Source organism: Mustela erminea, chromosome 6, assembly GCF_009829155.1.
Source record: "Mustela erminea isolate mMusErm1 chromosome 6, mMusErm1.Pri, whole genome shotgun sequence".
Lineage (NCBI taxonomy): Eukaryota > Metazoa > Chordata > Mammalia > Carnivora > Mustelidae > Mustela > Mustela erminea.
The window spans coordinates 120,690,847-120,710,186 of NC_045619.1; the positions used below are offsets into that span (position 1 = coordinate 120,690,847).

The window sequence follows — 19,340 nt, forward strand, 5'->3', positions numbered from 1 at the left end:
GGAAAGATTCAGGGCAGGACCTCATGGAAGAGGAGGAAGCCTGGGAATGGATGCTCAGGGAATGAGTGAGACACAGATAGGACGTGTCGTGTGTGAGACCCACGTGAGACTCAAGATCTTTACAGACTGCAGAGTGGCTCCAATGCACGTGATGTGGTGATTGTTTCCACCCAAAATGTTGCGTATTTTGGCAGTAAGACCAAGGAAGCTTTGAGGAGAGGCAGAAAATGTGAACAGTTAGAGAGACTGACGGTTGGGATTCTGTCTTCAAAAACATGGCTGAGAGCCCGGGGAACAGGGGTGGGGTTGAGTGAGGGTCATGGGGTCCAAGATGGAGGAAAGGGAGTGTAGAGAGAACTGGGATACAGGAATCATAGAGCAGAGGCGAATAACCAGAAGCCTGAGTGAAGTGGGGTATGTACACAGGAGGAGGTGAGAGGAAACATAGAGGGATGTAACTTGTGGTCAGAGTGGGAAACCCAAGATGGAGATTTCAGAGAGGAAGTAGTCTTCCATGATGACAAGAACCAGAATGTGGTTATGGGTGTAGAAACCGATTTGGAATACAAGTAGAGAGAAGTGACCTACAGAAGGGACATCCAGAAACTGAGGTTCAAGCAGCAATAGTGGGATATACACACCCGGGGGCTGAGGGAAAGATCTCGAGCCGGTGGCCACAGTTGGGGCAGCCCTCAGCTCTTACCCTGGGCAGTCAACCTTTACATCTGCGTGCCTTCTTCTGTCCCTGTGTGTGGTCACTCCTTCTTAATGACCTCAGTAACAGTAAAAGATGCTTCAAGTTTAATATGGTCAGGGAGAGCTGGTTGACCCATCCCACCCTAGCTATGTCAATATGAAGACACTTGGCCATACGTAAGCAATCTAACCTGACCAGTGGAGCTAGGTCATTAAAATTTTTTTTTAAACCACCAAAATCAGTTCTTTGATACACAGATTTATTGTTTTTTTTTGTGTGTGTGTGTGTTCATCTTGTGTTATGATTTTTACTTGCCCAGGAGCACCATTTAGTAGGCGCAAACGTGTGTACCTAGGGCCCCCGTGCCATACTCAGAGGAGAATATTCCCTGGAATTTAAAGTGGGCAGTGTGGTAGGGCTTTTTCATCTTCCATGATCTCAAAACCATGATTTCCTGAGGAGGAAACAATTCAACTTAGAAACAGGAAGTTTGCTTTGAGGACTTGATTCCTTTCCCTAAGCTCCTTTGTGGCGGTGAGCTGCGTCTTCTGTATCTTTAGGAGGAAGCCTACATGATTCATCAGGCTCTTGGACCTTGAATAAGAGGGCAAGGATCTGTAGAGGGGGTCTACAAAGGAGATACGGGGTGGGGAGGACAACCAACACCTCGTCTCATAGCCCTTCTTAGCAGCTTTTGGCTATTAATTCAAGAACAGGAATTTCATTCTGGTCAGCTTTCCTTGAACCAAATATAAACATTCAGGACATATGGAAATACATCAAAATTTATATGTAGTATACGTGTGTTTATGTATATCCACATACATATACTTAATTGTCCTTAAATGAAAATCACACATTAGGTCACTTGACTCAAATACAGCTCACGGTAATTACTGAATGACCTTTTATGCTCTGGTACCCCTCGCGCCCCCCGCCCCTTTGGGCACCTGATTTTCATCATCCATTGGCAGTCCTTTTCCGAGCCTTAGTCATCTTACAGCTCTGAACTGCAAGAACAGAGAAGCACGCTTCTGCCTACCTCTGGTTTTCAGCACCAGAAATTCTGTGTCTAACACCTGTTTTCAATCTTATGCTCCATTTCTCAAATCTTATTATATCTCTGCCTTTTCACACTTTGTAGTCTCTCTCTAATATTTGTTTGCAAAACACTAACTCATTTGTATTTCTATAATTACTGTCATATTTGTCTTCTCATCTACAGTGGTTCCTTCCTTCTGGCGGCATCACTGGAACTACTGTTCTTCCATACAATGGCACAGCACGAGAGAGAAGCTTTTATTCCAAGAGTGGCCAAGTTAGGGCTCCTGGGTGGCTCAGTTGGTTTAGCATCTGCCTTTGGCCAAGGTCATGATCACAGAGTCCTGAGACGGAGGCCCACATCAGGCTCCCTGTTCAGTGGGGAGGCCGCTTCTCCGTATCCCTCTGCCCCTCCTTTCTGCTCGTGCTCTCTCGCTTTCTCTCAAATAAATAAAATCTTTAAGGAAAAAAAAAAAAACCTCTAAAAAAAAAAAAAAAAAGAGTGGCCAAGTTATATCTTGGTAGTCAGGAGATAACTATGTTTGAAGTGCCACGGCAATATTCTTCTCGTGAGGGAACTGGTCTTGACTTAATGAGTTCTCTGGGTTTTCACTTTTCAATGAGTATCTTATCCATTATACTCTTTCCTTACTACCTCACAATCTGATAACTTTGGGACGGCACGAGGCCACGTACAGGTATTTGTTTCTCCATACGAAATGCCTCTGTAGCAACGTGACACCATTTTTTTTCTCAGACACGGAAAAGAGACAAAAACTTTAGGAAATGTTCAGAAAATATAAGGGGGGAAGCATACCCTAAAATTTCCGGGAACATGATACTCCTTTTCAGTTGGGGATCAAGGTTTGTTACGCTAAGTTTCAGCAAAGCGTAAGCATTCTGTTTAATCTTCCTCTTTTCTCATAAATGATCATATAACTCAGAGCCTTCCCTTAAAGAGATCCCGTTCCAAAAGTAACGTCAGACAAGAGTTTTTGGACGCTATACAAATTTTTAAAGAGGTAAATATCCACGGCGGCACAAACAGAAGTCCAAGATCTTTCAGGACACGCTTGGGTACGTGTGACACGAATACAGATTTCTAGACAAAAAGGCTCGGGGTGGCTCTTCTCTGGCCCTTGCCTTCCTTTGACCTACAAACACAAGATCTCATCTTCAATTATAATTTTATTTTAAAACATCTGTTCTCGGAGGGCAAGGCTTTGTGTTTGAGGTTTCTGTGTGGTGGTCCACAATTTGCTGATTTTAGTCATTATTAAAATTGACTCTTGCACCGGAATGGCAAAAAAAATGTCCTAGAAACAAAAAGGATACCTTTTAAATAATTAGTCTCTGGGAAGAAGGTGCTGTCCAACCATCTAGATTCATTTGGGAATCCAGAGACTGACAAGCCCGTGTAGAGAATGCCAGAGAAGAACTACTGTCTCCAAGTTGCACCTCCTGCTATCAGCGACTCGTAGAAGTCACGACAGACAGTGCCCAGAGTCCAGACACACACAGATGGTAGCTGTCAGGAGGTGACTCACACTATAGATTACAGCATTTAACAAAGCAAAGAGGATTAGATGTTTAGACAGAAGTTGGAAAGCCATTCTCGAGGCAACTGGCTATAAATTTAAAGGAATATCTCAATATTTACAACAATCTTATTGAAATAAAAGGAAGACAGAATCAATTGTTGGTTGATTTAATCCAATGCTCTGAGACAACTACTAAGCCAAAATTTCCATAGTTACTTCGAAGGGACCAATGCTCGAACTACAGAGGTACCTTTCCTGGCCTTTTTTTTTTTTTTTTTTTAAGATTTTATTTATTTATGTGACAGACAGATCACCAGTAGGCAGAGAGAGAGGAAGAAGCAGGCTCCCCACTGAGCAGAGAGCCTGATGCGGGGCTTGATCCCAGGACCCTGAGATCATGACCTGAGCTGAAGGCAGAGGCTTTAACCCACTGAGCCACCCAGGTGCCCCCTTTCCTGGCCTTTTTAAAATGACCATCTAGTTGATAATATGCCCTTCACCTTCAAAACAACAGATTTTACTCTCGGAATGTTTTACTTGTATGAAGATTCCTTTTGTTTCCCTTTTTAAATCACAAATTGCCATTGATTGTATTTGCTAGAAGAATGGAGAGAGAAAGAGAGAGAGACGGAGAGAGACAGTGAGCCAGAGAGAGAATGGAATCTGGAAAATGGGTCCACTAAGAGAGGGATTTTAGAGCAGAGAGCTGGCTACAAATCCAGAACAAAGTTACTTTGTGAAATGCCAAGTATTTCTTTCTGAATGACTGGCACATTCTATTAGAAACTGTTTTTAATGCAGTATTGCTGGCGTTGTCATAAATACCACAGGCTAGAAATTTCTCTGTGCGTGGAATAAGGACCAGGCTCCTACCAGGATGCAGTGCTATCTTTATCACTACCGCGGAGTATTTAATGAGGGCCTCCCACTACCCGTGCCATAGCGGAAGGCAGTATTTCTACAGCAAGCATAATACGTCTATGAGTAAAACGTTTGAAGCACCCCGGTAATTTAAAATATGAGACCAATGCCATTTAATGAGTTAACATTTTTCACAGAGTGCGTCTTCTGGTGGATGAGGGCTATGAAGACCGAATTCTGATGGCACATGACATACATACGAAGCATCGGCTAATGAAATACGGAGGTCACGGCTATTCTCATATACTCACCAACATTGTTCCTAAAATGTTGCTTAGAGGTATCACTGAGAATGCAATTGATAAGATACTGATAGAAAACCCTAAGCAATGGCTAACTTTCAAATAGGAAGGTTGTTTATGAGTTCATACCTTGAGTATCAAGCTTGCGGAGAACATTTTTCAGTGATTTCCAGCGCATTGTGAGATATTAATCAGAGCCCTGTAGGACCAATAGTGGGGCCCTTTCCTTTTCATGAGAATTAGAAGAGTTTTGCCTTCTCAGAAACTGCGGTCGCCCCTGTACCTTAAGAAGTTACTAACCTAATTCTGCCCTATTGTTTTGCCTCCACAAAATAAATACAGAAATACCTATTTCCAAACAGCGATTTACAGTCTGTGTCCCCTTAGTGGAGTTTTGTTTTGTTTTGTTTTCTTAATCTATCAGCTGCACTACTTGAGAAAATTTAAAGTGTTTCTAGTTAAATTACCCCCTTCTGGAGCAATCTAATGTTACTTGTAATATTAATGATCCTACTAATTATCCTGCTGTTCTTTAATTAATGCTTAATGAATAATACGGCACTTTAAAATAGCTTCGGCAGCAAAGGAAGTTAAATTTTGAGGCTTTTTTTCCCCCAGAGGATACTGTAATACAATTACCAATTCACAATGGTAAAAAAGATTGTGTAAGCTTAATTATATGCTGTCTACCTTATCTATATTTACTGATAATAAATCAGTTTTGTTGCCTGTGGCTTCCTGGTATCCATTTTTGCTGTAAAACTTTGTTGTTTTAAACCTGTATAAGGGAGCCTGAACACCTAAAAGTGAATTGTAAAAATTCAATCTTAATAATAAAAATATATTACATAATATAGTTTAATGAATCATTATATCTATAACAAAGGCCACAGTTTAATTAATAATATGTAATGCAAAAAAAGAGAAATGTTTGCCTTATATGTATTCCCTTTAATCCCTTTACCTTTTATTTGTTTTTTCTTGGGCCTAAACAGAGAAAATAATGCTTAGTTATCTGAAGGAAAGGTCAGATCTATTAGAAATGACATTCTGATTCTAGAGCCTGCTCTTCAGAAGGTACCCAGCCCTGATGTTTGTGTAAATAAAGCCTTTTTTAAAACCCATAGAAGATGTGCACTGCTGCTTACAAAGTAATCTTTTGGTTGATTCCTCGTTATACTATTTGTTAACTGCCTCCCCCAAAACAAATCTCCAAAACCTTGCTACCAATTTCTCTTTGATAAATACATATTGTTAAACAGACATAAATCCATTGCAACTCCTTCATGACTTATCCAATATATTAGAAAGGCCAAACAGAATTAGTCACTACTCTTGATGAATGGGCTAAGTGTTTTTAATCATAAAAATCATGACAGTTACTCAGACCAAGGCATTTAAACCAAGCCAACAGCACCTTCAGATGGGAACACCACGCGTAACTCTTTTGCAAAGTTGAGGTTTTCTAAATACGAGATATTTCTGTGGATCAAAGATGATCGAGTTTTTTCTGTGTATTAGAACAGAAAGTACCCACGAGGAACAAGCCAGGAGAACAAACTAATTCCTTTAAATGAAAAAATGCAAATGTCCTTCACCAGTAAAACAAGCAGATTTTTAAATCCCTGTTTTTCAAATCAACTTGCTCAAAGACTCTTCAAAGGCAGCTGAGAGGGGTGCAGATTTTTCATCGTAATAGTGGAAGTTGTCTGATAGTTAGGACCTATCAACATGCATTTTTAATCTTTTTCTTAGATTAAAGAGATGGCTTTTGGCAATGTATTTTAGCCAGAGAGAAATGATATACACTACTCTCAACATCTACTTTACCGTCAGCTTTAATCCACCTGAGAAAAAAGGGAAAAAATGGATAATTCAAATGTATATGATTCATAAACATTGCAAAAGAGAGCCACTTTGTTTCTGCAGTCCTAATATTAACAGTCTGCCACAGAATCCAGTGGAAATATTGATTGGCACATGGTAATAAAGAAGCCAGAGGCATAATTTACAGACATGTGATGTATAGGGCATTTTAACCGAATAAAATTTAATTTTCCGGGTAACTCTTAAAAGAGAAGCCACTTAAATTATTTTACTCTTCCATATGCCTTTGTAATCCAAAATATATTTTGATAAAAAAAAGTCGAATAATTTATGAGTGTTTGTGTGTATATATACACATACTTTTTTTTAAATTAAATTTTTGAGGCTATACAGCCACTGTGCCTATGGTCTGAAGCCATGTATATATTATATTTGATCTAACATATGTGTGTGTGTGTGTGTGTATACACACAAATACATGTATATGTAGCAGGTATTTGTATAAAATATATACACTTTGTTGTCTTATTGGTTATATGTGAAATTGCTCATTTTGAAATAACCTCAGGCCGTGACTTGTAGTAACTATTTGAAGGCCTTACTTAGTGTCCCCTTGGTGACCCGTGCAGTAGCTCAAATTAAACCATTGTGCATTGGGTTATGAATAATCTTTTGTTCCAAAGAAGGCAAAAGCCTCAGTCTGATTTAACACCAAAGAATAAATTTCTCTGACTTTCTAAGTAAATCTAAACGCATCCTATGGACAAAATGGACACACAGGGGATTTTCTAAATACCATACATAATTACACATTTTCACACTTAGAGGGTAATCCTATGATACAGTTTCGATCTCTATTTTTAAAGACTATCACTGGGAAAGAGAAAAAAGAAAATTCACAAGAAAAAAGAAAATGTGAAAATGATCATAGGCTTGGGAATTCCCTCAAATCCAGAAAATTCCAGGTTAAGGCTTGAAGTTGAATCATTCCCAGGACTAGCTCTAAAGTTAACAAAAGTACAAGGCAAACAATTTCTTTGGGGACAAGCAGCATTGTTTCAATCAGACCTTCTCCTGCAGGGTAATATAATTCTCCCCACACTATGAATGGATTCCAGGTATCATAATAAGCAGGTAAACTCACAAGAACCAAAGCTGACATATGGATAAAAGCAGCAAGATCACAGTACACCAAAGTTCAGATATATTGGAGAAATAATTCAGTGTCTTAGATTTTTCTATAAAAATTTGTGATCTATATAGGACTTCATTCACATGGACACTAACGATAAGGAGGAGTATTTGCTTTGGCGGTAGTGGATAACACATCTGCTTATCTTGCTTTTAATTTTTTTTTTTTTTTTTTTTTTTTACATAATGTTTCTGCGTATACAGATGTGAGTCAGGTAGCATTTGAATTCCCCACATATACACAACTGAGGTGCCCCGCAACCGGCATCCCCTGGGATCCTTGATTCACGGACGTTAGCCATACGAATCCAGTGTTCAAACTCAGAATAATAAGCTTAGTTTCTGCGTGATCAGTCAGCGTAAATAATAAATCCAGAAAATGTGCTGTATTTGTTGTTATTCCCTCCGTGGGCTTTGCCGCCATCTAATTTGATGTAGACTTCATCTCCCGGCTCCAAATGAAGAACCACACTGTTACTGGCATAGTCGTAATTCTGATCAGCGTCTTGGGCAATGGCGCTGGCTCGCACCTGTGTGAAGCAAAGGAGAATTAGAATCTGGAGGAGAGAGCTGTCGGGTTTTCCTCTTTGCCATTCACTCAGCATCGGAAGCCAACCTGCGCCACAGCACAGAATTCAGCCTGGGAGAGTCCAGGGCCTAGGAGCTCTGGGAGGGTATCTTTGTAAGAGCTTCAACTGTGTCACTGGAAGGGAGGTGCAGAAAGATGAAAAGGTCCTATGCAAGGGTCATTCCAGAAGGTTTTTTTCCTACTGTGGGCTGTAAACCACACACACATCACTCTATCCTCTCCCTAAATCAGCGCTTTTCCTCATTTCTTGAATCTCTAGGCCCAGTCACTTCTTGGAATGGAAAGAAGGGTAATTTTTTTTTTTTTGCATTTTAATTTAAGCCAATTAGCAATATTCTAAGCAGCTGTTTACGAGGACAGAGGTTCAATCTGAACTTCAGCGGGTCCCCACGCTTATTAGAAAATGGAGAGTCATAGCAGTGGAGACGTCAGAGAAATAATACGACTCCAACTCTACTATATAGGGAGGAAAAAAAAAAAAAAGGAAGTCATTTGATTTGGGGCTTTCGAAATCTAATTCAGGTAGAGCATTTTTTTTTTTTTTTTTTTTTTGGCCAGAAACCTCATTTAAACATCACCCAAGTTTGCAGAGTTCATTTTTCTTGATGTGCCTTTTTATTACTAACCTGTGATGTGTGCACTTCCATATTTAATTTCAACATATCTAAAAGTTATAGAAAGAACTAAGCTTTGAGGTCTCTCAAATTTCTAAACATTTTTAGTGATCTGATTGAACACTCTTTCATTTGGGTGATTCTAAAAATGTGTGGTTTGCTTTGAGAATGGAAGTTGCCTATAATCCTCTCGTGTTGAGTCTGTGATCTCATTAGTGGGTTGATAGACATTTGCAAACGGTCAAATTGCCTATCATTTCAAGTAATATGGACATTCTGTCACTTCCTCAACTCAAATTAGGCTTTATATCCATTTAGCTATATTTTGATTCTGCCTTGGAAAAAAATTTTCAGTAGGCAGACTTGTAATTTGATTTATTTCAGTAAAACATCTTCCACTCTGTGGCTTGTTTCTATTCCACTATAATGGTATTTCCCTGAATAACATAGCAAGTGATTTAGTGGTTTTGTAAACCTGCATTATGTAATAATGCATGACTTGGGGTATAATATGCTGAATTTTATCACTTGGTAAAATGAGGGAACTGAGACATAAGTCAAGAATTTCCATGCATTTCTTTCAAAACTTAAATGATAGGTTTTCAAATTAAATTTTCATGTGGTATGTTCTCACATTAATGCTGAAATGTTAAAAAAGGAGAAGGCTCTTTGACACTGCTGAACTTGTAAAGTAATTTGAGTAGTATTTTAAAAATTTCTTTCTGGATATTGTATAGCAAAAGGAGAAAGGGGCTTAAAGGATTTATAATTGCTTTAACACTGTGCTAACTGACACTAACTAATACAGTGAAAGCAATACACCATGCAATTAGGCTCTGAAACATTGACTCAAATGTATACACCAATTCAATGAGGTGATCTGTTTGGACTGATAAGTAATAACACAATTTAATGTCATAAATATTTCCTAGAAATTAATCATAAGTTTGTAGGAATTGAGTGCTTTGATTCACTAATTTCATTCAGTCATTAATTCCCTGGGAAAAAAATCTACAAGGAGGATAGCGCTGTTATGACCTCATCTTTTTTTTTTTTTAAACACGTGAACTTTTAATGGGTGAGAAAAATTAAAATACAAATTAGCAATTAGCTATGTCAGTAATACATTAATTAATTAGCCATCCATAAATATACTTTTCAGCTATTATTAATAGGCAGACACATTTTATTTAGTGCTTTAGATGTTTAATATATGCTCTATGGGTATTGTGCTGTAACACTGCTTTCTTTATAAAGGCATCTGGGAACCAGTACTCATTAAAATCCCTTGATTTAGAGGCAATAGTCTTAAATATATATATAAATATAAATATATATATATATATATGATGCAGTTTTTATTCTACAGGGTATAAAGAGAAAACCCTGTAAATGTGACCATTTTTATTCTGTAGGTATGACCACAAAACCCTGCAAATGCATTAGGGTGATCCCAAAGACTAGAAGGTTACCCTTACGGTTTTTCATTTCCTTTGTTGTGTGATTGCTTTTTAATGAAAGTGATTCTCTTAAGATTTTACCCTATACTGTACCACAAGACTCTCTCAATTAAATAACTGCCACACTCCAATGTGCTTTGCATGATTTTAGCCTGCCTGCTCACCTGATCCTACTACTCTAAAGGTATAATGGAACTTGAAATTTCAAGCTCTAGTAATCAGCTCGGTGACTTCCAACAATTCTCCCTTTAAGCCATCGAACTACTGAGGAAGGTAATGCATCCGCCTTGGACGCTATTTTCAGGTTCCTAAATGTACACCGATTTCAGCATTTTCTCTGGGAATATGATGCATCCTTTCCTTAGCCTGAGCTCCCCATTTCTGCCTGAATGTACTCTAATATCTTTTCAAATTTTAAGTTAACTATTTAGATCCTGCTTGATCAGTAGTGCGTGTGTCACCGCTTTTAAAAAGATAATATTAATCTGACATTTCATTAATCTCGCTAATGAATGAATTATCAACCCACAAACTCTTGTTTCCAACATCTCATGTTCATTGGTGCTGTAATTAATTAATAGATTTTTAAAATAAAACCGGGTCTTTAATTATTTTATAGTTCTAATCTTGAGCCAGTTTTAGCTTTTAGTATAGTTGGTGTCACAGTGACTGTGTTCAAAGAGCAATTTTTGAATTCAGGTTTTCTGCCAAAGGTACACAAACACATTAAAATTATATTTCCTGTCTCTCTGTAAAGCCACCAGAGTCCAACTTTTACCTTTCATATGCACTGTCATGGGCTCGCAACAAATGATACGATTAAATTTGGACTGATGGTTTCATGGGGAATATGAGAACTGTGATCCTTTTACTGGCCTGTTTGTGAGAACCTGGGAGCTTGCGTGGCTGTAGCATTATCTTATTAGGGAGGGTTTATCATTGGAGACAATATTTATGGTAACATTTGCTAATTTAATTAATTGCTACTGATGCTCTCATAATTTCATTTTCATTGTACTTCTGTGGAATCATAAACAAAAGGTTAAGTGGTGCATCAGGTTAATTTACTGGCCTTTGATGTTTCCATCTGTGATCCTGCATTCAACACAAAGCATAAATAAAATGGTTCTCATATGGTTACAGTCCAGAGGCATTCCTCTATCCTAGAGTGCACTGCATTTTTAGTTTAATTTTTGTGCTTCTCAAATCCACTTAATCCATAGAACATTACACTGACATGGATCTCTGAGTTTCTGTTTTATGAAAACAAATTAGGTCTGCCCGGGGGGAAACTGCCATTCTAAGAAGTGATCAGACAAGAACGTAACTGAAGATCACTGATAAACTATTTATTTAATATTAATAAATAAACTTTATAAAATATTTCTCATTTGGAACTGTCTACAGGTCAGCCTTTATAAAATCTTTCTATTCTAGGGATAAAATTCCTTAACAGTAATATTTTAATAACCATTTTCCAAAATAGTCCATGCTTAAGTTGAAAATATATTGTTTGCTGCTATGTATATTTTTCAGAATTACTTGTTGCACACCTTTTGAAGAAGTAACAGCTTAATAATGCCAGTGGAGAGCTTTATACATGATAAGGTCAGCTGGTTGCCTTATTTTTTTTTCCTGATCCTCAGAGAATGTGCAAGCTAGGAGGATACAAAGAAGCATTCTACTCTCCAAACAATGGAATAATTTTAAAAACAAAATGCACCTAGAACAGGTATATAAAATGGTTTTCCTGGAATCAGTTCAATATACTTGGGCTCGGCAGTTGAGACAGGAACCTTTAAACTAATTTAAATGTATCATTCCCTGATTTTTCATGCAATTGCAATTTCCAGATCTTTAAAGATGTGAGTGTTTTTATTCAGTGGCTGATAAAACTTGCATATTATTCCATCTTAAGTAATACCACTAAAAACAATCCTTCAGCCTGACATTATTTTCTAGACCTAACCTTTGAGTCAGAAGAGAGCCAGTTTGTGAATAAATGGGTGCCTCATTGCTGTCTGGTAAGGGGCTCTTCATAAACCATTCTGTAAAGGTGATCGAATAGCTCTATTTTGGTACAGTGAGTCATGCCCTTTTTAACCATACACCTATAACTATCTAACTCCTCCGTAAATATTTATCTTAATATTATTTTTGTGCATAATAACTACAATAAACAACCCTGTCAGTGCCTCCTGGTGGCCATTTTTTCTTTTCTTTCTTTTTTTTTTTTTTTTTTTTTTTTTTGCTTCTACCTGTCCTGTGGGGTCATTGAGCTATTTACTTCTAAATTCCTTTAGAAACGAGGGGTGGGAAGAGAAAGGAGGGACAGGATATTTTTGTCCTTTCTTTCATATACATTTATACTATTTGTCTTTCACTTTTCAAAAACAACAACAACAACAACAACAACAAAACACTTCTGTTCCTGAATTGGGTCTTTGGAAGAAATCTTGCCTTAATGCTGCTTGATAGAAACCTGGGTTATAACTGAAAAGGTCTGAATTCAAGGCGCAGGTTACCTGAAGCCCAGTAGCTCTTGTTAAATCTAAATTGGCTGTTCCCTGTACCACCCAAGAGGCAAAATTAAAGCCAGAGAACTAGCCCAGACTGCAGGCTTCCGGTTGCAAGGCCTGGCCCAGAGCGCTCCTGCTGATTCGGCGCGTGCCTCAGGTCCGAGGACACTTCTGGGTAGTTACAAACACAGTTTTCCTCTTCTAAGAGATCGGGCACACCTTGGTTTTGCAGTGACTGCGAGTTTCTCAAGCAAACGATAAAGTGGCCCCCACATAAAACAGACCCGTGGCCCTGATGGCGGAGCCATCCAGCCCAAGAGAACAAATCCTGGGGCTCAGGGCTAATCTGAGGATAGGGCACAGTCAAGGCCAAGGCCACTGCCTTGTGAGAAGGCAGGGCTGGAAAGACCCTCACGCAGGCGGCCCGGGGGCTCCCTGGCAGTGAGGCCCATAGCCCCAGGGCCGGCTCTGCCTCTCGCTCTCCTTGCCACCTGCCTATGCGGCCTCCTACTTCAGCCCCTGGAGTCTGGGTTCTGTGTTTGGGTGCGTGTTTTGCTGAGTGCACCCATGAGTCCCAACTTTTCTCTTTTGTTATCAGCACTCGTTACTTCTCCCCCTTGGGCTGAAATCTAAACCGGAGTCTGTGCCTTGAATTTGACGGTATGCTCGTTTCCCTGGGCTGGGTCGTCGCAGGGGCCTTGCGACCGCGAGTCCCCCGGTCCCTCTTCGGCCCTGGACGCCTCACATTTGGACTCCCTCTCTCGGCTCCCTTCTTTCTCCCGCGGGCCCCTTTCTCCCCCGAGTTTGTCACCCTGGCACGCCCATTTCGGGGCTCCCCCAGCCCTCCTCTTCCAGGCAAAGCCTGAGAGCGACCCTGCCCTGCTGAGGATCCCGCAGGTCGCTCCCTGCCCGGGACTGCCTGGTGCACAAGCTGTCCGAGGGACGGAGCTCCCGGCTTCCCTATCCTCGAGGGTCGAGCTCGCACTCGCGCTTTGAAGTGCAGGTCCTAGCTTGGGAACCGCGCTCTCCAGGCCTCCGCGCGCCCGCGCGGGCTTACGACCCCTGCCTCGCTAGCGAATAGCGGCGACCCCTCCGCTCCGCTCCCAGGAGCCCGGCTGCCGCGCCCTTCCTCCGCGGACTCCCACCCCCATTTCCGGGGTCTCCTCCCTCTTGCCCGTACCTTCCCGCGCTCCCTCCCCGCCCACCCTGCTGCCTGCCGGCACTCACCTGGTTGTTTTTGCAGAGATCAGCCCACATGCTGGTGCCGTCCCCTCCGCGCATCAGGACGTGGTAGGTGAAGAAGTAGATGCCCGGGATAGAGCAGGTGAACTTGCCCGTGGTGGGATCGTAGTGGTTACCGAGGTTGGTGACCACGTCGTCGAACTTGAGCACCTCGTAGCCTTCGTGCTGCCGCTTGAGGCCGGCGTAGAAGGCGATCTTGGGCACCGTGCTATAGGTGGCGGCACTGATGGCCCCGGCCGCATTCAGGCCGGGCGCCCCGGGCGGGCCCGGCAGGCCTTGGCGGCCGGGCTCGCCCTTCTCGCCCGGAGGGCCCACGGGACCCGGCGGCCCAGGCTCGCCGGGGGGCCCACGCGGGCCCGCCTTCCCCGGCCTGCCGGCCTCGCCTTTGGGGCCCTGGATGAAGGTGGGCAGGGACTGCATGAGGCCGCGGTCGGGCGTGGCGGCAGTGCTGGGCGCCTTCGTGCCCCCATAGGGGTCGCAGACCATGCGGCAGGTGCCCAGCATCTCGTAGTGCGCCGACGTGCCGGCCGAGCTCACCAGCACCGGGATGAGGATGACCAGCAGCAGCACCATCACCACCCCCAGCGCCCCGGCGGCGATCAGGCGCCTCCTGCTGCCCACCAGCCGGCTCAGCGCGGGGCGATCCTCTTGTCTGCTTTTGGACAAAATTTTGAAGGTTGGGCGGGGACCTCCTCAGAGCCGAAAACAACCCCCTGCGAACCCCAACTCCCCTGGGCGGGCGCGCGCCGGCCGCTCCCCGCCTGCTCCCGCTCCCGCTCCCCCCTGCCGAAGCTGCGGCTGGGGAGGGAGCTCAGACGCCAAGTGACTTGAGCTGAAGTCCCGGGCTGGGGGGTGGGGGCTGGGGGAGGGGTGCACAGGGCGCCCTCTCGCCTCCCGCGAGCCCCTTCGCACCTGTGGCTGCCGCGGGCGCCGGCGCGGCCACCCGAAGGGCAGAGCCTGCCGCCGCCTCTCGCGCTGGCCCGGGCAGCTCACACTTTTATGCAGCCGCCGCCTGCGATCGACTTTTCCGTTTTTGCCGACTGCGCCAGTTCGCACCAACTTTCCGTCTGAAGTTGCCTTTTTCTGCCTCCTTCTTTTCTTCTTTCGTTTGCTCTGTTCGCCCTTCCACTGCCTTTCTCCCCCTCCTTTGCAACCACCACAACTCTAACAGACGCGCACCCTCAACGCCCGGCGCTGGCGGCGCGAGCTCGGGCCAGCCGCCCCCCGGGTGCGCGGAGCAGCGGCGGCGGGCACGGTCAGCTCGGCGAGGCTCCGGGCTGGAGCGGAGGAGCTAGTGAGCAGCGGCGAGCGCCTCACGGCCGGGAGCGGAGCGAGAGAGAGACTGAACGCAGAATTCTGCCTGGGTACCACCTGCCAGGAGAAGAGGAGGCTGACAAACGCGCGCCGGAGCAATTTATAGGCACCCAAGGCACAGAGGAAGGGGAGCCGCTTTGGCATCTCACTGCAGCATCTGCTCTGCTCATCCCACTCAGAGAGAGTTTGGCATTACTCTGACAATGTGGGATTTTTTTTTTTCCCAGCCCCTCTCTCTCTCTCTCTCTCTCTTTTTTTCTCTTCCCCTCTGCACATGGATGAACAGTGAGATCGTGAATACTCCCTTGCCGAGCCCAGGTGATGGCAGCGCTCTCGCTGGACACACCTGGGGGGAGGGAGACAGATGTGCAATAGCCTTGGGCCCTCGAAGGTCACACCTAAGCCCTCTAGTTCCCACTGCGGCCGGCGGCGCCAGTTGGAGGGCGGAGGTGAAGGTTGAAAAGAGGGTGGCTCGGTTGACAAGATTTCTCTACTGGCTCACCCACAATCAACCCGTGTTTCAGGTGTTTTTTGAAATGCCACTTTTAACATAAGAAGGGCCCTTTAGAATTTTCCAGATGGGTTTTCTTTCTTCTTTTTTTTTTTTTTTTTAACCTTATGGTTTTCCTCTCCAGCCTCCTAAGATGAAGTAAGATGTTACCCAGAGAACATTTAAGGCACATTGAAAAGCCAAAGGACGTTTTGAACGATTGTGAATGAACAGGCCCACCACCTAATGGCGAGGGGGTGGGGGTTTCTTTTAACCAATGCTGTGGATGGTGAGTATATACTTTGTCCTTCACTTACAGGATTACATTTCTGGCTACCTTTCAGGAGGGACTGCCATTGGACCTGAAGTTGCATTTACCTACACTACATAAATGAAAAATAATTACTTGTTAAAAATGTCTTTAAAAGTCATAAGACAAGCCAAGCAGCCTTTGCAAGAGTACTGGGCAACATCTTTTGCTAAGGTATGGAAAGTGTCCTCTAGACTTCACGGCACATTTCCTGGATGTACATTGAGGCACGGGACAAAAAGAAAAAAAAACGTGAGAAAGAAGAGCCCCATTTGCAATGAGAGAGTGGGAGAAGGGAAAGCCTGTCTTAGTAATAATAATGTAAAACCCCCAGAGTAGATATCAGGCAAGTTATGGCACTAACAAATACATAAGACACACAAGAACAGCTTTAAATAAACAAGTGGAATTGATTTGTAAATCATACTTTTGCATTCAGGAGCAAAGGATGTCAATCAAATGCGGATGACATTTGCTTGTCAATACTGGGATGATGGCTGGGAAGATGGTGACTTATTACATCAGGGCTAGAATCTGAAATGAGAAGCAAGAACAAATAGGGCGAAGGCAAGAGACAGTAACGCCCCAGGGTGACAATCCTCGGCCTAGGATCCTGCCTGAGCATTTCCTTGTCTGTTCCTTCTGCCTAACTTCCACCCCACGTCAATTTAGTTTTTTCTTTCCTTCTTCTATGTTTCAAACTGAAATAAGGTCAAATGAGCAGACAGAAGAGAACCACATTGATTCTTTTAAGAGAAATGTCAGCAGCTCCTTTAGGTCTTTCTGGGGAGAATCAAGAGTGAGCCCCTGGCCTTTGGGGCTCAGCTTGGCCAAGGTCTCTGTATTTTCTCTCCCTCTGGCTGCAACTGGCTAAGAGTTCTTCCCGCTCCTCGAATCTTTACCTTTTAGGGTAGTGGTTTCAGAAGTGTGCGTCTGTGTCTTGGGCCTAAGACTTTGGTTCACAGGAGGTACTTATTTTCATATGTTTGAGCATCAGACACATAGAAAGTTCTCCCCCATCCATAATACCTATTTTCCTAACACACCATGTGGGTTGCTTCTAAAAAAGTCACCTTTCTTTTGGGGGACAAGACAGTAAAGTGTGGGAACAGCCATGAAGGTTAATGTATTAATCAAACTCTTTTAGAATGCACCAAGTTATCAAAATTCATAAGACTTCCTCATTGCCAAACAGAGTCCAGTGGGGGATACACGGGGACTTTTCAAAAGGTAGAGTTGAATAAGTAAATTCTCATTGAAAAGCTCAAGATACACTTCCACTGAAGGCTGCTCATCTTACAGAGGAAGCCAGTGAGGATATCACGAAACGGTAGAGACAGAGTGAATGCTAGAAAGCTCGCCTGTACTTGCTCACTCTCTCCTCTACGCCACATTGTCAGACCTCTGGGACCAGCCCTGCAACGGAGGCGAGTCTCTTTCCACCATCTCTAATGCCAAAGCCCAGCTTGGTTTTGCAAGGGAGGGCACCAACATTTTAAAAGTCTGCTGAGATTTGGAAACGTTCTCTGTGGGCATTGTGCACAACACAGGCAACATTTCCCAGGTCACACGGCTGACCCCGTTCTTCCAGTGAGGGGACAAACCTGGTGGCGCATGGACAGCTGGCTTTTGAGTGAAGTCAATATACATTACCAGTCTCCTCCCTCTTCTCCAGAGGTGTCCTACCATGTGCTTTGGGAGAAGCTTTTTTTTTTCTTTTTGGTTCAGGGATGACTGGGTAGTAGATGAACTAACGGCTGGTGGCTGCCACTTTCCACTGCTTGAATTTCTCAGAAGGTTCTCTGGAAAGTTACTCACGCTTCAGCCCTTATTCTGACAGTTTGAATAAGCCATCTGATATGGCATATTACTCATCATCTCTATATGTATATAATAATAGAAAATGTGTCAATTAAAAAAAAATATTTGATTCTCTTCAGTCCTCATCAGAGAAGCAAGTTTTCTCTCAAAGTTGATATTAATCTTGGAAGTAAGCCCTGCGATCTAATTTCCCCCATCACGTCTCAAGAAAACATAAGGCTCTGTGTTCCCATTTCCTTCAGCACCTGGGCCTCTGTGACCATTCAGATCATAAAGTCCAACACAGAAACCCAAGATCTGGGTTGGGTGATGATCCACTGATTTTCATCTTCCCGCATCATTTCTGTCTCTTTCGGAGAACCGAGCAGATCCGAAGCCACACAACTCCCACACAGACGTGCACTGCCATCCATTAATCTTTATCGAGCGCCCACTGGCAGCACAGCCCTACACTGGGCTCTTACGAGGCAAACAAATCTTTAGTCATGAGAATGGTTTCCAAATCCAGCAGTACTGAACCAAAAATAGCATTTATAAGAGGAAAATAAGATGAGTTAACAAACCCAAGGACTATCTACAGAAATGGAGATAAAAAGAGTAAAAAAAAAAAAAAAACCACACCAAAAAACAAAAACCCAAAAAAACCCCCCTCAGACTGGGATCAGCTATTTACCTTTGATTCCTCGATCTCCTTATTATATTTCAGAACATACACCCCTATGATGAAGAGTTCTAGGTTTCTAGCCAGAAAGGGTCTGCTTGGAGTAATGTAGGGAAGTAGTATATCCTTACAGCTTTCGAATCAGATGGGTCTTAATTTGGATCCTGGTTTCCTCATTGAGTTGCTATAAAAGTCACTAAATCTCCCCGAGGCTTCATTTCTTTTTCTCTAAAATGGGAAGAACACTAACATCTAATTCATGCAGTTGTTGTGAAGCCTGAGCAAGTTAATGCATCTAATGATAAGGCTACCCAACTCACACCCAGAGCCCAATAAATGTCCATTTCCATGTTCATATGTTGTAGGACTTCTGAACAGCGCATGGGCATAGGAGCTGGATGGTAGGACACATGCTCAGTACAGGAAGCTAAAACGTCAGACTTAAGACAAATAACATCAAATGGATACTAAATGTCATAGACTTAGACAAAATTAGAACACCCAAGTTCTACAGGAGAGCTGCCTGTGTGTACTATTGTGTAATATAAAACAAAGTAAGACAAGACTCAACACAAGGATCACTTCACACTTCTCCAAAGTAAGAAAAAGAAAGTTTTATACCAAGATAATTTGAATTCATTGCAGTTTGACAGACCAAGATTTTGGATTTACAGCCTGGGAGGAAGGGTTAAAACCTGTTTTCTCCTGCTCTGGGAAGTTCCCCAAGTCAACAAGTTGCAAGTGTATTTAAAAATCAATGAGATAGTTACTCAGGAAATTTTCCTGTGGATGGTGATTCTCGGAAAAAGGGAACATAGGAGAGAGGGCTGCTTTGAGTTAGCCAGAAGAGTAATCAATCA

At 42.9% G+C, this 19,340-nt stretch overlaps 2 protein-coding genes across 2 annotated transcripts in view; one reads left to right on the plus strand and one right to left on the minus strand.

Annotated features, from left to right (window-relative positions):
- Positions 1–5,168, plus strand: part of PTER (phosphotriesterase related) — a 65,703-nt gene extending 60,535 nt beyond the window's left edge. The window contains exon 5 of the mRNA XM_032349506.1: positions 4,338–5,168. Within this exon, the coding sequence (XP_032205397.1) occupies positions 4,338–4,548 (211 nt within the window). The 3' untranslated portion in view covers positions 4,549–5,168. The remainder of the gene's footprint in view (positions 1–4,337) is intronic.
- Positions 5,169–7,611: 2,443 nt separating this feature from the next.
- Positions 7,612–16,220, minus strand: C1QL3 (complement C1q like 3). Its single transcript, XM_032349511.1, has 2 exons — positions 13,870–16,220; positions 7,612–7,990 (listed from the first exon to the last, which is right to left on the minus strand). Exons 1-2 carry the CDS (start codon positions 14,455–14,457, stop codon positions 7,811–7,813), a joined length of 768 nt encoding a protein of 255 aa, XP_032205402.1. The 5' UTR covers positions 14,458–16,220; the 3' UTR covers positions 7,612–7,810.
- Between the last annotated feature and the right edge of the window lie 3,120 nt (positions 16,221–19,340).